Genomic DNA, 16,072 nt, shown 5'->3' with positions numbered 1-16,072 from the left:
AAGGCGAAAAACCTCCAGGGCCTCTTCCAATCTGCCCTGGAGGAAAATTCCTTCCCAACCCCAAATATGGCAATCAGCTAAACCCTGAGCATACGGGCAAGATTCACCAGCCAGATACAACAGAAAATTCTTTCCTGGGTAACTCAGATCCCACCCCATCTAATATCCCATCGGACAATTAGCTTATTTACAGGAAATGAAATTAAAATGTAATGTTTGCTCTATCTGTTAGACACCACCACCACCAACTGAACTGTTTCCTCCTTGTCTAAAATGAAGTTGTGTATACACTCACACAAAAGTGTTATAGATGTTCAGGTATCTTCAAGGGCTTCATGTTGATTTCAGATATGCAAGTACTACATATATAAATTCATTAATAGGCAGAAGTTTAAAACAAACAAAAGGAAGTATTTTTTCACACAATGCACAGTCAACCTGTGGAACTCCTTGCCAGAGGATGTTGTGAAGGCCAAGACTATAACAGAGTTCAAAACAGAACTAGATAAACTGTCATGGAGGATAGGTCCATCAATGGCTATTAGCCAGAATGGGCAGGGATGGCATCCCTAGCCTCTATTTGCCAGAAGCTGGGAAAGGGTGACAGGGGTTGGATCACTTGATGATTACTTGTTCTATTCATTGCCTCTGGGGCACCTGGCATTGGCCGCTGTCAGAAGACAGAATACTGGGCTAGATGGACCTTTGATCTGACCCAGTATGGCCGTTCTTATGTTCAAGGGTTTCCCTAGGCTCTAAAATTTGATGTAAACAGGCAAGAAGTCTTCCTCAAAAGATGAGTAGCAGCACTGTCCTGTCTTACTGCTGTGCAGTATCAGCAACATGTGTGAAACCAAGATTGACTCAGCCCTTCCATCTCAGAGGTGAGAGCATTACAAATTAAGACACACTGGGCACTCAATAGTTAAAAGCTTGTACAACAGGATTTCCTTTTCCAAAGAGAAGCCTATTTGGAGAAGTCTTCTTCATGTATCCTCTGATGATACAGTCATATCGTGTTACTATGACATGTTAAAAAATAGCCATGCTCCATCCAAGAAGCAACTGCATTTCAGTGCACACACCTTGAATACTGCATGCAGTTCTGGTTGTCCCATCGTATGTTAGAATTGGAGCAGGGCAACAAAAAAAATGTTTAGAGCTATGGAACAGCTTCCATATGAGGAAAGAATAAAAGGAGTGAGACTTTTCAATTTGGAAAATAGATGACTAGGGGGATATGATAGAGGTCTATAATATCATGAATGGTGTGGAAGAAGTGAATAGGGAAGTGTTATTTACCCCTCTCATAACACAAGAACTAGGAGTCACCCAATTAAATGAAGAGGCAGCAGGTTTTAAAAACAAAAAACAAACAAAAAGGAAATAGTTCTTTACAAAATGCACAGTCAACATGTGGAACGTGTTACCAGGGGATGTTGTGAAGGCCAAAAAACTAGATTAATTCATGGAGGATAGGTCCATCAATGGCTATTCACCAAGATGGCCAGGGATGCAACCTCATGCCCTGGGTATCCCTAGACTCTGATTGCCAGAACTGGGAGTGGATGACAGGGGATGGATCACTCAATGATTGCTATTCTGTTCATTCCTTCAGAAGCACCTGGCATTGGCCTGTCTGAAGACAGGATACTGGGCTAGATGGATGATGGGTGTTTAAGAACATAAGAATGGTCTGACCCAGTACAGCCAAAGAGGGATAGAGACCTTTAAGGGTGCTAAAGGGGCTGCAACTAGAAGAAATTAGTTGAAATTTCAGGAGGAAAGTTCCAAGCAATATTTCATCGTTTATTTCATTTTGGAATAGCCATAGCCTCCCAATGAGAATGGTAGAGGCACATCACTTGGGTCATTTATAACTGGTAATAGACAAGAGACCTAGATAACACAGCAAAGAATGATCAGACTGTGTCCAAGAAAGCAGGGAAAGATAAGCAAGATGAGGTCAAATAGGTCTTTCTAGCTCCAGATTCTACATGATTTGGAGCCATGGCAAGAGAGAAACTGTTAATACAAAGCAGCCACATTTGCTCTAAGGAGAGAAGCATTTTAATCTGTATGCTCTGTGTATATATAAATAGCATCCAATAGCAGCAAATAAAGAGTGTTAACCCTCACCCTGATCATGAGATCTGCCTGCTCCCCTCCCACTGTGTGCGTGTGGAGGGTGGGTGTGTCCCTTCAACTAGGTCAGCCTTATTCTAAAGAGATTACATGTGTAATCCAGCCCCTCCTCCATACTCCACAAATGCTGGGGGAGGAGTCCACAGTGGCAGGGAACAGTCACTACCCACAGAGGAAAGAGGCAGTTCAGAGCAGGATGTTTGTGTACGTGATTGATAGGACTTTGTAACTGACACTCCCTGCCTGACTGTTCCCTTTCCTTCTCACTCAGGCAGGCCCCAATCTGCTTGACTGAATCACTGTACCATCCAAAGGGGATGCTAAGATCCCTCCCATCTCTCATAAATTCAGCAGGGATTGGTTTAGTTTGTATTTGGTTGGGAATCCTACCAGGAAAACCTAGACTACTGCAGTGGGGATATCGCTTCCCACTGAATCAATACCAACTCCAACTGCCTAGTATTGCCTGAAGGCGGTCAGTCCTTCAGTTTCAAATGCCATTTGGTTAGGGCTCCTGACAGGGTAGTGGGACAACAGAAGAAAGGGAAGGAAGCATGAATTTGGGAACATCAAATCCTGGACCAAGTCTCAGACCAGCCAGAATGGTCTAGTTATGGATGTTGAAACAATGGGACATATTTAATCCTAGAGTTTCACTCACTTACATCAGGCCTGACTTTTGCTCAAAAGGGCACACTCCTAGAGGATTTTAACCATCCACTTTACCATATATTGACCTGTGGAAGGACAAAAATTCTCCCCCATCTTCCCACTATAGCTCTTTAATCTACATATGGGAATCAAATATCTCCCCTTCTCTAAGAACAGGAACAAAGAGGTGACAAAGAGTGGGTAGAAACTCTGCTACATCAAAACAAACTATTATTCTTCACATTTAAGAACCCTCATCTACCATCATCTTTTATGCAAGAATGCTACCAATGCCATTCTTGATTGCCCATTTTAAAAACTTTTCAACAAGCACCTCTGTGCCTACTCCCACACCATTGTAAATAGCTGTAGAGCCACCTCATTGTCCTTCTTTAAATTTCCCCTTAAAAATACTTCACTGCCATGATGCCTATTAAAACTTGACAATGATTAGGCAGCTCACTTGCTGCTATCACCTTTTTCACCATGACCAATATCATCTCACTGTTCCCTTGTGCTGACCCCATCTTTTAGCTGTATCCACCTGCTGCCTTTTGCCTGGCACTTACGACGGTCAGCTCTTTGGGACAGGGAGATATTGTACAATGACTAGCACATGAGGCTATAAACCCTAATGCAATATAAATTGTAATGAATTACACACAAGCACCCCTGGTGTCTCATCTCTCATTAACACGTTCACAAACTCTTAAAACTGTGAGGTGAACTCTGACTCCTATCACCCTGAGGAACAGTCACACCACTAAGCAGAGCATCCTTAGCACCAGTAATGTTATATACAATACACACTAACCATTGTTTAACATGCAGGCTGTGTGTGTGTCTCATCTGCTTCTAGTGGCTGGGTCACATAGAAGATATAACCTCTTACAGCTGATGGAGTTACTCCTTTAGTTTTAAGTGGTAGAAGCCTGTGTTTTTGGTGCTTAAAGTTCCAGGCGCTATACAAGATGCTAGCTCATCAGGGAGCATTTGAAATTTTGTTGTTTTCAGGCGTTAGGACAAGCTTCCCAACAGGGAATGCATGTAACCCTGTAAGGCCTAAGGCCTTTCTCTGCAGCCACATTAGAAGAGCAGCAGCCATTAGCCAAGAAGCAGAAAGTCACATCCTTACATTCCATCTAAATTACATTAAAACAATGTAATATCGGGCTGTTAAGAAGGCGAACCTGTCCTAATAGCAATCACCATCACCAGACAAAGAAACCGATCTTAAGATGGTTGAAGAAAACTTTGCTTGATGACATTCTGTCTGGCAAGAAATCACTTATCGACAAGTTGTGGTTGTGAAATCCCTACTTTATTGTTTTGTCTTTATGGTCCCCCATTTCTCTATTGTTTATCTGCAGGGTCTCTGTCTGTTGATTGTTTCTGTCTGTTACATAATTAATTTTGCCAGGTGTAAATTAATTAAGGTGGTGGGGTATGTTTGGTTAAAGAATTGTTTTACAATATGCTAGGATTGGTTAGAAAATTGTTTTGTAATATTTTAGTAAAATGACTGGTTATGGTATTGGTTAAGCAGGACTCAAGTTTCACTATATAAACTGGGGTCCAAAAGGAAGTTCTTCGGAGCTAACTCCAGGACACAACCCCAAGATCAGAGCTGCCAGACCTCAACACCTTGCCAACCACTCCGTGAGGAAGCTGGAGTCTCCCAGATGACCTGATCCTGACTGGCCATCAAGAAAAGTTCATCTGCCTTATCGGGACTGGAAGCAGTGAGCACTGTATGCTTAGCGTATGCATTCTTTTTTGGAGGGAATTGTTAATAAATAGAGGTTAAGTAGGTTATTACTGAGTAAGGCTCTTTCACTGGTAAAAGACCCTGCAAACCTGCAGAGTGTAAGGTTATGCCCTGAGCCCACGGAAGGGTACGGGTGGGTGCCTAAATTAACAGGATCATTCCTGAGACCTAGGAATGGCGGAAGGGTGGGTGCCCTAGAGCATAAGGTTATACCTGAGCCCTAGGAACAGGGAAAGGGTAGGGGTGCCTGAATTATGAGGGTTATGCTTGAGCTCTAGGAACCGAGTAAAGGTGGGTTCCCCTAAAGTGTGTAACAGAATTTTGTGTGGGTAACAACCTCTTGGTCAAATGTGCATCTCTCAGATATTACAGTAATGAGTGTGATGTAAATACAGATAGCTCCTGAGCATTTAACCCTCAGGATGTGGCAGCCATCCTCAATTCTCAGAACAGAAGTTCCAGGTTATGTGGAAACACTTTAAAAGCATGACCTGCTGATGGTTCAGGGAACCCCATGTGCACTAGCAGGCTTCTTGTTGACCACTCCCTGCCCAGTCACAACTGGTGCATTCCCTCTTGCCTGTCATTCTTGGTTGCAGCTGTCTCACATTGTGACAGCTGATAATGTCCAGGCTGGTTAAGGACCAGACTGGATCCTTTTCCTTCAAGAAAATGGCAAGAAAGGGGACAGAAAGAGAGATTGATAGTAGAGCAAGAGGAGGAACAGGGCTGAGAATGAAAAGGAGAAAAGAAGATTGAGAGGACTGGAAAAGAAGCCTGGAGTATGAACAGGAGAGAGTCTAGTGCAGAAAAGGAGGGTGGGAGGATGAGGTAGAAAACAGCAAAAAAGGTTCATTTAACTTCATTTGAGCCGGATACTCCCTCCCCAACACCAACTGAGCAGTTACCCTGCTGGAAAGAAAAAAGCCCCCTGCCTAAACCACAGTGGGCAAGAGAAGACAGAAGGAGCTGAAAGACAGAGGGGAATCTGTCACGGTTACATACAGAGGAAGCTGGGAGAGTTCCGAGTAGGACAACCCCTTTAACTCCATATAACGAGAGTGGCTAAGAGAAGGAAATTTGTCAGTGATACATGTGGGGCTGAATCAGTTCAGAATGACCCCTTTAGCACTCGTAAGGAGAAACTAGGGCTGAGAGATGAATATGAACAGTACATAGCAACAAGTTTTACAATGTATAGAATGTACAAAAAGACAGTCCATTGCCTCTCACTCACCTGATGAACAAACACATCTTCTTTTGTGTCATTTCTGTGGAAAAAGTGTGAAGAGAGAGATGTAATCATGGGACATCTGATTATTTAGGCCTGCGGCTTTACGGTAGATAGTCCTTGGGGTTCAGCTCACCAGTCCATGCACCTCTTCTGAGGAGGAGCAGAACCTGGAAATACATCTCCTGAAGCCTCCATAGGGCACACACCCCCTGGGATTCCATGTGCAGTACAAACCTACTCTGCCTCTCCATCCAGACCTGGCTGTGAATTCGCTCTGTATCATTTCCCCAACAGGAGGGGATTGTCCACCTTCCCCAGGGACCACCCTGTAATCTGTGGGCAGACATCCAAGGTGTAGTCTGACATAGGCAGCAAGACTATTATATTCTCTCCCTCTCCTCTCCATGACCACAGGACCTGCAACTCAAGCTCCCAGCACATTATCCCACAGGTCAAGGGAGACTGTCAACAGGACTGGGCACAGCTGTTAACATAGCTCCCCTTACACTGAAACCCAACACAGTCCAGGAGAGGAGGGACTAGGAATACTCATTGGGAGGGGGAGAGCTACATATGAAATAAAGAAACCAAAAACAAAAAAAAAAAACCACTTTCTAGGTTGTCTAGACAATCCTCCAGCCAGTACAGGATTCTGCATGTGATACAGGCTGACATATCTGAGAAACTCACATCCAGTGCGCACACACAGATGCAGAAGCTAGGAACTCTTAAATACTCCAAAACAATTTCAGTTCCACTCTACTATTTACACACAGGTACTTGAAGTTAATTCTGTGGCTTATGAAAAGGTGCTAGGTTTTCAGTAAAGAAATCTGAGGGACTCCCCCATGCCCTTCTCCCAAATATGCTCCTCCTGACTTAGGAAGGTAGAACTGTATAAGAATATAAACCTTTTTATTTCAAGGCATAAAAGTCAAGCACTAACAGGGGTTAAAAACTTCCTCTGTAAGCTGGTTGTTCCATAATTGGCTACTACATGGTTTCTTGCACCCTCCTCTGAAGCATGTGGTATTGGCTACTGTCAGAGTCAGGATACTGAATTAGAAGCACTATTGGGTATATTATTTATGTTCCCAGGAAGGAAGGGAAGTCTCCATGGCCGATTCAACAGTTTGGCTTCCCTACTGGGACTGATAATGGGTGGATCAGGGAAAGTAGGGGAACAGAATAAGGGCAGGTCTTCACTACCTGCCGGAACGGTGGGTTGTGATCAATCTATTGGGGATCGATTTATTGCGTCTCATCTAGATGCGATAAATCAATCCCCGAACATGCTCCCCGAAGACTCCGGAACTCCAGCTCGCAAGAGGTGGAAGCGGAGTCAACAGGGGAACGGCAGCGGTCGACTCACCGCTGTCCTCATGGCCAGGTAAGTCGACCTAAGATATGCGAATGGCATATCTTAAGTTGACACCTGCCCCCCCCCAGCGTAGACCAGAGCTAAGTGTGCAAATTTTGGTAATGGTTTTTTTGTGTGGAGACTTCTCCCACTGGACTGAGACCCAGAAAATTCACTTCACTGAGAGAACATAATTGGAAACAATCACTACCTCTGAGGGGCTGAAGTAAAACCAACGACCTAGAGATGGAAGGCTTGATATTATTTTCCTTAACTCCAAGCCATTCATTAACCTCCTGATCTTGCACGACCTTGGAAAATGTGCTTTAGAAGGGGATATAGAGCTCCCTCAACATGAATCAGATCCCCTCTCCACCTCCCCAATATCAGTGCCCTTTTCGAGGAGCAGCCAGCCTCAATGAGCTGTGGTTGCACTGAAAGGTTCGGTATCCCCATTCTCTAATTCATCACAGACATCGAGTCTGCCACAATACAGTGTTGTATTGGAAATGGTTTCTATGATGAGAAAGACTGTGTGTCTCCCTTCTCTGATTTCCTTGAGTTATCAAACTCCCTGAACTGACGCTTGTGTGGATTCTTTTGCTATATCCATTTTCTGACAGAGGATTTTAAAAAAAAAGTTTGAAAACTATTTTAAAAAATAAATAATATTAATAAGCAAGTTTCTGTAGCTTGTCAACTAAGTTTATCACAGTGTTTTCATGAGCAAGACATGTACCACTAGCTTTTAGCTCTCCCATTTTTTGCTTGAAGTCACTTAGAAACAGTTTAGAAACCCACATGAGCGGGTGATAAGATGTCTTTGAGGGTGGGCTGAGAGTACAAGATGCAGTTTCTTAGAATTCAATGTGGGAGAGTCGAGCTAGAATTCTGGTTTGACCTATTAGAGAGAGAGAGGGACCACTTCCAAAATTCAGACGTGGATCTGGACTTGAGCTTTGGAATACCCCATAACTTCTGCACGTTCAAATCTGTGACCAGCTATAACTATAAAACACAGAACTGTGGAATGTTAGGGGAGATTGGAATTGGGATGAGTGAACATGTTTGGACAGAAAATAAGAACACCCTTACCAAAACTTTCTCCAAAGCTCAAGTCTGTTTCCCTCCCCACCACAACACACACGTTTGGAAAGGCTCAATAACTTCCTCCCACATCCACCTATCATCTGATTTTAACTCAGAACCTTAATGGTGATCAGGCAGTCAGAGCTAAAATGCGGCATCACAGGCCAACCTTGTGGTATTCTGAACCCAACCAGAAACAGGAAATACCAGAAATCTCAGAAAACCCCTCTTCCTGTGAGATTTCTAGCCTGATTTTGAAGACTCAAGAGTTAATAGATCCATTAAGCATGTGAACTGCAGTGTTGCACAAATTTATCAATAACAAGAAACATACCTGTTGATAAAGCCATATCCGTTTCTGACGTTGAACCACTTGACAGTGCCAAGAACTTTAGTGGCTGAAAATTAAAGTAAATTAATATCAGTCACCCTCTAGTAACACACATCTAGTAGCTTCCTGCATCAAACGCAACAGATGTGTGTTCCCCTTCCTTTACACCTGCAAATGTTATACTGAGTTATTTAGGACAGGCCAATGCATAGCGCAGCCCTATTATAGTCAAAGAAAGTCTCCCTTATAATACTTTACACTTACATAGCACTTTTTTAGTTTTATCAGTTTATTTTACCCAGTTGGAGACAAATGAGTAGTCCCATTTCACAGATGTGGAATGGAGACTGAGGGTAAGTAATTTACCTAAAGCAGTGGTCCACAATGTGTTACCTGGACTGCAAGGCAGCGACAGCCCGCAGGTGGCAGGGCAGCGACAGCCCGGAGCCCGACCCGGGACCCCCACAACGCAACTGCCCCGGACCAGGGGCAGACAGCTGCCCCAGCCCCCAGAACTTGCAGCCTGGACCCCTCTGCTCTGAGCAGCCAGGAACCTGGCAGTATCTTTAGAACACAGCTGAGCTGGGCTGCAGCTGTGTGCTAAGTGGACTGCATGCGGCCCATGGGCTGAGAACCGCTGACCTGAAGTCACACAGCACGTCAGTGGCAGAGACAAGAATGGAACCCAGATTTTCTGATTTCCAGCCCCATTCTCTCACCACTAGATCACATCTTTCCCACCTCTACAATCCAGCTGCTGCGTACTGATCCCCATGTGCGATCCCTAGCTTGAGCATAAGCTGTGGCAAGATGCAGGACATACAAACAGAGAATCCAGCTGCCAGATTGGGGCACCACTTAGTTGTGTTTAACTCTAGTATTCAGCTATCAAAAAGCAAACATGGCAGGAGTGCCTGCTCAGGACATTTAGAAGTAGACTCAGCAAAATAGCACAGAGAACCTAACCTCATGCTGGATCATCTGGAGTGTGGGTAACAGGCAGGACCTGACCTGACAGGTCTTTTCTGGCATCACTAGAGCAGGGGGCTTTTACCACTTTCCCTAAGGAGATTGTACCACAGGCTGATAGTTCTTACTGTTAGGGAAATATTTTCTGATATCCCACTGGAAATGCTCACCCTTTGCTCTTTTTCACCCCTTTATCTCTAGTTACAGATCCTCTTGGTTTTCCCTAAACAGCTTTTTTCTTATACTAACTCTTACATTCTATGGATACAGATATAACCATATTCGCTCCTTGGCCAATTCTTCCTTTCTTTCTAGAAAATCAAAAGGAAGATTGTATCAGTGAAACAGGGAACCTCTAAACAGATGGCCTGAGTCTCATCTATTGGTCTCTGATGTTTTCCTCCTTCTCTCTGTTTTTTCCATGATCACCGACTCCCACAGTTACTGAGAACTCAGCACAATCTTGAGCCCTAAAATCCCACAGCTCTTGATCTGAAACATTCTGCTAACAGTCCCCAACCACACTCCTTCACATGGACTCTATTAAACTATTTTGGAGGAACAAGTTTCACCAGGTCCTATAGCAGGGGTTCTCAAACTGGGGGTCAGGACCCCGCAGGGGGTTGCAAGGTTATTACATGGGGGGGTCACGAGCGGTCAACCTCCACCCCAAACCCTGCTTGCCTCCAGCGTTTATACTGGTGTTAAATATATTAAAAAGCGTGTTTAATTTATTGGGGGAGGGTCGCACTCAGAGGCTTGCTGTGTGAAAGGGGTCACCAGTAAAAAAGTTTGAGATCCATTCTCCTATAGCATGGTATGTTCCCCCAACCAAATAAGTTTGCCAGATATAATAAACAGACAAACATGTATGTTAAAATAGTAACAGACTTTCTTGAATTTCAGAATTTTTAAAGGATAAAATTCACTTTGAAATTTCATTTCTAATATTTATCTTATCTGTACTGAATATACCTGCTTCAAAGAACAAGGAAAAGAAAGGGAGTTGGACAGAGAATTGGCCAAAACCCTTAACTAGAATGATAGGAACACAGGTATTACCATACTAGTTCAGAGCAGGGGTCTATCAATATCCAGGCCTCCACCCCACCCCATCTTGTGGCCAAAGCCAGTACTTCATGCTTCAGAGGAAGGCACAAGAAACCCCAAAATGGGCAATTATTAAGGCCCTACATGAATTGTGGGATGACTGTCAAACAATTGCAGCTGAGTAGTGGACAAGCCATGCAAAATTGTGAAAAAATAACGGACATTTTCAGTTATTACTACTAATAATTAATTATTAATAAATGATTTATTAAGTCCATTATTATTTTTCAGCAGTTTTCCACTGTCGGCCACTCAGGGTTGACACGTACACGGCAGGGCTCCTGCTGTCAAAATTGCAATGGAAGCCTAATATTGTGGAATCCGTATTTTCCGCAATATCACAAGTTAAGTGGTGCCTTAGCAATTATGGAATAAGCTGCCACCAGGGAATACCTCTACCTAACTCTAGGCAGTCAGTAATGGGCTTAAGTCTTAAAGCATGATGGTCTAGACTGCTTATACTTTTTTAAAATCTGTCTAATGTAACGGAGGAAGTTGTCATTATTCATACAAATGTATCTCATCCCCACCATGGAGATATCATTTCTAGGGATGAGAGTTCAGTACCCTGGTCTTTCCAGTTAGTCTGACAAAACGGGGATCAATAAGTGCCAATCATGGAGGTGATTTTTGTGGTATGCACACCTGTCCCAATAGGAATTGAATTAGACCTCTCATTTCAACAGGTCCATGGAAAGCTCTCAGACTGAAACCAATAATTTCACAAATCTGACCAGTTATCCCAGGGAACTTCAGAAAAAAGTTTTATTTTTTTCTTCAAGAGTCAACAATAATTGGTGGGTAACTAATTTTTCTATTTGTCCATCAAATTCAGGTGGTCTCACCATGTGTTACAATATGCTTTCAGGGGCAGTTGGCTGGGTGGTTCCTTTTTGATCAGAAACTTAGCATATGTATTTGCAGAGCCATTAACATGGAAATTTGAGATTAACAAAATAAATAAAAAGACTTGCCCAAGAGACCATTTCAACCAACGCAGTCAAACCACCATCTTTATATTCCCTGCGTCAAAAAAACCACAAACACCTAGCAATAAGGCTGGTTTGCAGACAACAGCAATGTTTTGACATCAGACCAAATTTAAGATTTTATCATTCTTATTAGAAAAAAAATAAGTAGTAAAGGCACAAGTTATCTTTCCAGTCAGGAAAGGTTTAATTATAACTGTATTTTGAAGCGCCAATAAAAAGATATTACACCTTATCGGCTACTTCTTCATAGTGTACTAATGGCTACTGATATGCATGGACTTGCTCTTGATGAATCAGAGGGCAAGGGAAGTGGGGGAATGCACAATGATGTTCTCCCCCTTGCATTTTGAAAGATTCTTTCCACCCTCATTCCCAAGGGCATTTTTTTTAATCTGCTCCTGTATGTAAGTAACCATAGGACTTTGACAGCTTCTCTTGGGAAGCGTATTCAAGTGTCTCAGTCCCTATGAGTGTAAAGGCCTTTCCCTACTAGTTAGTCTCATAGCCCCAGCTTTATTGTGTTAATCGTCCTCCCATCAGAGACTGGGAAAACATCTCTCCCTTCTTCCATTTAAACTGCTCTACTTAAGGGATTTATAGGCTGCAATCCTGTCCTTTCTGATAACGCAATATCACAGAACCAGAGTAATTTCACAACAGAATGGTTTCCTCATTTGTTTCTTTTTGGAGAAGGTGCAAACTAGGGATGTAAATAGCTTTTAAAAAAAAAAGTAAACATTTAAACTATTAAAATTGCTTCGGTTAAATATTTAACCGTTAACAAGTTCACAACATAGGTGCAGGAACCAGGGGTGCTAGAGAACCCCTATGTTTTACCCGGGGTCCCGGCAGCTAGCTGCCACGTAAAACGTGGGGGTGCTGCAGCACACCCCGCAAATATGACATCAGTTCCATAGCAATGGTCCCAACTCCTAACAATATAGAACTTAGTTCCACATACACTATGAAATGGTATTGCTACGATGTTTTTAATGTGCACATTATGCATTTAAACATTAACTGAATGCATTACCGGTAAGACTGATGCTTATCAGTTAACCAGTTAACATTTTACTTCCCTAGTGCAAACATACCATGTGACAGTGTAGTTCCTAAAATACATTAGTACTTTTTAAGCCATCCTACAAGCTACTCTATCCAGTAAAAATTGGAATAGATAGCAACAGTAGAAGTACTCCAGAACACATAACTGCTGATATACCCGTCAGGTATCCTAGGTGTGCCTGAACCATGAAATCCAGTTCAGAACCCAAACTTGCACAAAGTTTGGGGTTTGGATCTAGGAGTTCTTGTTTCAGTGCATCTTTGCCCATGACAGCATATTGCAAAAGAACCTTAACCCAATACTACTAGAGCAACTGTACTCCAGAATGCTGATGAATTATCCCACAATTACTGCGAGCATGGCTAAAATACCCCTAGAACACTGTTGACATACCTCCACACTATATTGTGGATCTACCCAAAATGGATGCAATATAGTACTATGAAAGGAAACACAGAATACTGAAAAACAAAGTTTAGGAAGCTGATGACCAATATCAGTAGCTGACCCCCCGAATGACCTGGCTTTAATTCCACCTGCTCCTTATTTCTCTCCCCGCTGCTACCACCACATTTAATATCCTCAAAAAGCCCACCCACCAGGCCATGCTCCTGGTCCTCTCTCAGTACTGGCCTCTCTCAGCACTAGGGTGCTAGGGAATCACCATCCTTCACTTAGGACATTCAGAAGTCCTTAAGGAATTCATTGACAAACAACAGACAAGAGTCCGTGACCAAGAGCGTCAGATCATAGTGAGTCAAGTGAAACAGGAGCATGCATCTCCACAGGGTCACTTCTGATGCCCACTGTGACTGGCAGGCCACTTACTATCTTCCTGAAAGGAATGATGGGCAACAGAAGCTACTTGTGAGAGGAAGTAGCAGATCTCCCAACACCAGAATCTTTTCCTCCCACCATGAAACCTCCTTTACAGGAGTCTGTCTCCATTAGCAAATGGATGTTTAATATCAACTATAAACGCTGAAGTGTTGAGGTAATATCTTTTACTGGACCCCTCTGCTGGTGAAAGACACAAGCTTTCAAGCGACAGAGAGCTCTTTTTCAGGTCTGGGTAGCTCAAAAACTTGTCCCACTCACCAGAAGTTGGTTCAGTAAAAAACTATTACCTCACCCACGTTGCCTCTGTAATACCCTGAGACCAACACGCTGCAACAATAGAGCAAACAACTGTAGCGCCGCCCCCCCGCCCGATCTCAGACACAGGTAGAGCCGCCCCCGTGGCGTTCACTCCGGTCCCTGCTGACAGCATGAGGCTTCCCGCAGCGCAGCGCGGGCGCAGCAGCCGGCTCCCGGGAAGGGCACTGCGCTTCCCACAGCTTGGCGGAGCGTTGGCCTCTGGGCCCGGCGCGCGCTGCGCAGCTCAGCCTCAGACGCGCCCTGTTTACACGGAGACTTTCTCCGACGCTCTCGTGAGCGCCCCCGCCCGGGAAGCGCGGCCGCGCCGCGGAGAAGACAGGGCCTGGCTGGCCGCGCAGCGGGGCAGGTCGCGGCCGCGAGTCCCAGGGGCGGAGCGCAGCGCAGCTGACCCGTCCGCTCAGCGAACCCGCCGCAGCCGGGGCGCAGGACACGCGCTCCAGCCCCGGACACCACAGCAGCCGCGGGGGCCAGGCGGGATCCCCGGCCCGCTACACGTGCGCAGGGCGGCCCGGCCCGGCCCGGCCCAGCTCACCCCCGGGGGGGGGGGCAGCTCCCAGCCGCGGGTCTCGCCCCGGGTCGGCCGGCCGGGCAGGGACCCCCGCGCCCCGGGTGGAGGGGGGAGGGTCGCGCCCTGGGGGGTGGGGGGGTCGCGCCCACCCCAGGCGGAGCGCTCGGGCGGGGCCGGACCGGGCCGGGCCGCTCTGTCGCTGTCAGCGGCCCCCCCGCCCCGGGCTCCCCTGCGCGCGCGCCCCCCGGGCCGGGCCGGGCCGGGCCTCGCCTCACCCAGAACTTTCTTCTCCGTGTCCGCGGCGGGGGCCGCGCTGCTGCTGTCACCGGCGGGGGCCGCGTCTCCGCTGGCGCTGCCCGCCGGGGCGCTTGGGCTAGCGGGGCTCTTGGGCTTGGCGTCCTGGGCCGGGGAGGCCGTGGCGGCGGCGGCGGCGGGGGGGCCGGTGGGAGGCGGGGGGGCTGCCGCGGCCGCCGCGGGGCTGGTCTGCGCCGCCTCGCTCATTGCGTCTCTCCGGGGCGGTCGGTGGTGGCCGCGTGCTGGCGCGTGGCGCGTCGGGTGGGTCGGTGTCTCGCGCTCGGGCTGGGTCGCTCGGGCTCCGCGCTGGGTCTTACTGCCCCCAAAATGGCCCCGCCGAAGTTTTTAATACAGTCAGCGAGGGCCAGCCCCGAGCCCGGGGCGGCCTCATTAGCATTTAAAGGGGCCGCGCCGCCGGAGTGCCCGGGCCCCGCCTCCCGTGGGGGCAGCTCCGCGCGGGGCAGGGAAAGTTACGGAGGGGGGAGTGCGCGAGCCGCGCGCGCCCCCCTGCCAGGCGCCTCAGCGGAACTGACCCAGCCCGAGGGCCCGCGAGGACAAGAGCTATTGCCCCACCTGGGGCCCGGTTCTGCGCTCGTGTACTGGCCCCTCCCCCTCCCCACACCCACTGTAATCCTCTGGGGGTAAAGGGACCCCCCCCACACTCCTGCCTGACTGACACCACAGGGGCAACTTGGGCCTAGTTTTACACGAGTGTAAATCCACTGATTTCAGTGGCTTCTTTCCTGATTTGCACCAGTGGGAGACCAGATCCAGGCCCATTTTTTTCTGCCAAAAGAATATGATAAAACATAAAAACCATCTGTGACTTACATTAACTTTCACTATCTTAAAACAAGGACGAGTTGAAATCTAATCAATGTTTTTTTTAAAAAAAAAAGGGGGGGGGGGAAGAAAAGGACTTTGATGTCCTACCCATGCCCGAGGGTCGTCCTGCCAAATTTTGTGGTATTTGCATCCGCATTTTCCTATGTTTAAAAAAAAAAAAAAAGTTTGTTTAAAAAACCTTCACAAACAGGGGAAACTGACTGACTACACTGGGAAAAGAGTGAAACTGACTGTGCCCAAAAGCCAAGCTTTTAAAATATAGGTGCATAAAGTTAGACTTCTGCGATCACATTTATGCACCTAACTATGTGGCCTGATTTTCAAAAATGCTGTCAACCCAGCTGCTCCCTATGTGGACAATAGGAACTGCATGAGCCCCAGTCCTTCAGAAAATCAACTTCTGTTCTCTCCTTTAACCATTCTCACAGGCTCGTGGTAGCATCGACTGAAATCACTAAATAAGAATAAATAGTTTAGATTAATTTCAGAGTAGCAGCCGTGTTAGTCTGTATCTGCAAAAAGAACAGGAGTACTTGTGGCACCTTAGAGAC

The 16,072-nt window shown here is 46.1% G+C and overlaps 1 protein-coding gene across 2 annotated transcripts in view; it reads right to left on the bottom strand.

Annotated features, from left to right (window-relative positions):
- Positions 1-15,018, bottom strand: part of YBX3 (Y-box binding protein 3) — a 37,025-nt gene extending 22,007 nt beyond the window's left edge. The window contains exons 1-3 of one of the 2 annotated variants that reach the window (XM_073312907.2): positions 14,657-15,018; positions 8,582-8,645; positions 5,802-5,835 (exon numbers count right to left, since the gene is read on the bottom strand). In XM_073312907.2, coding sequence (XP_073169008.1) covers positions 5,802-5,835; positions 8,582-8,645; positions 14,657-14,882 — 324 coding nt within the window. In that variant the 5' untranslated portion in view covers positions 14,883-15,018. The remainder of the gene's footprint in view (positions 1-5,801; positions 5,836-8,581; positions 8,646-14,656) is intronic. The other variant, XM_073312913.2, reaches the window with a different exon arrangement.
- Between the last annotated feature and the right edge of the window lie 1,054 nt (positions 15,019-16,072).

Source organism: Lepidochelys kempii, chromosome 1, assembly GCF_965140285.1.
Source record: "Lepidochelys kempii isolate rLepKem1 chromosome 1, rLepKem1.hap1, whole genome shotgun sequence".
NCBI classification, from domain to species: domain Eukaryota; kingdom Metazoa; phylum Chordata; order Testudines; family Cheloniidae; genus Lepidochelys; species Lepidochelys kempii.
The sequence above is the reverse complement of the archived record's forward strand: the minus strand, read 5'-3'. Positions and strand labels throughout refer to the sequence as shown.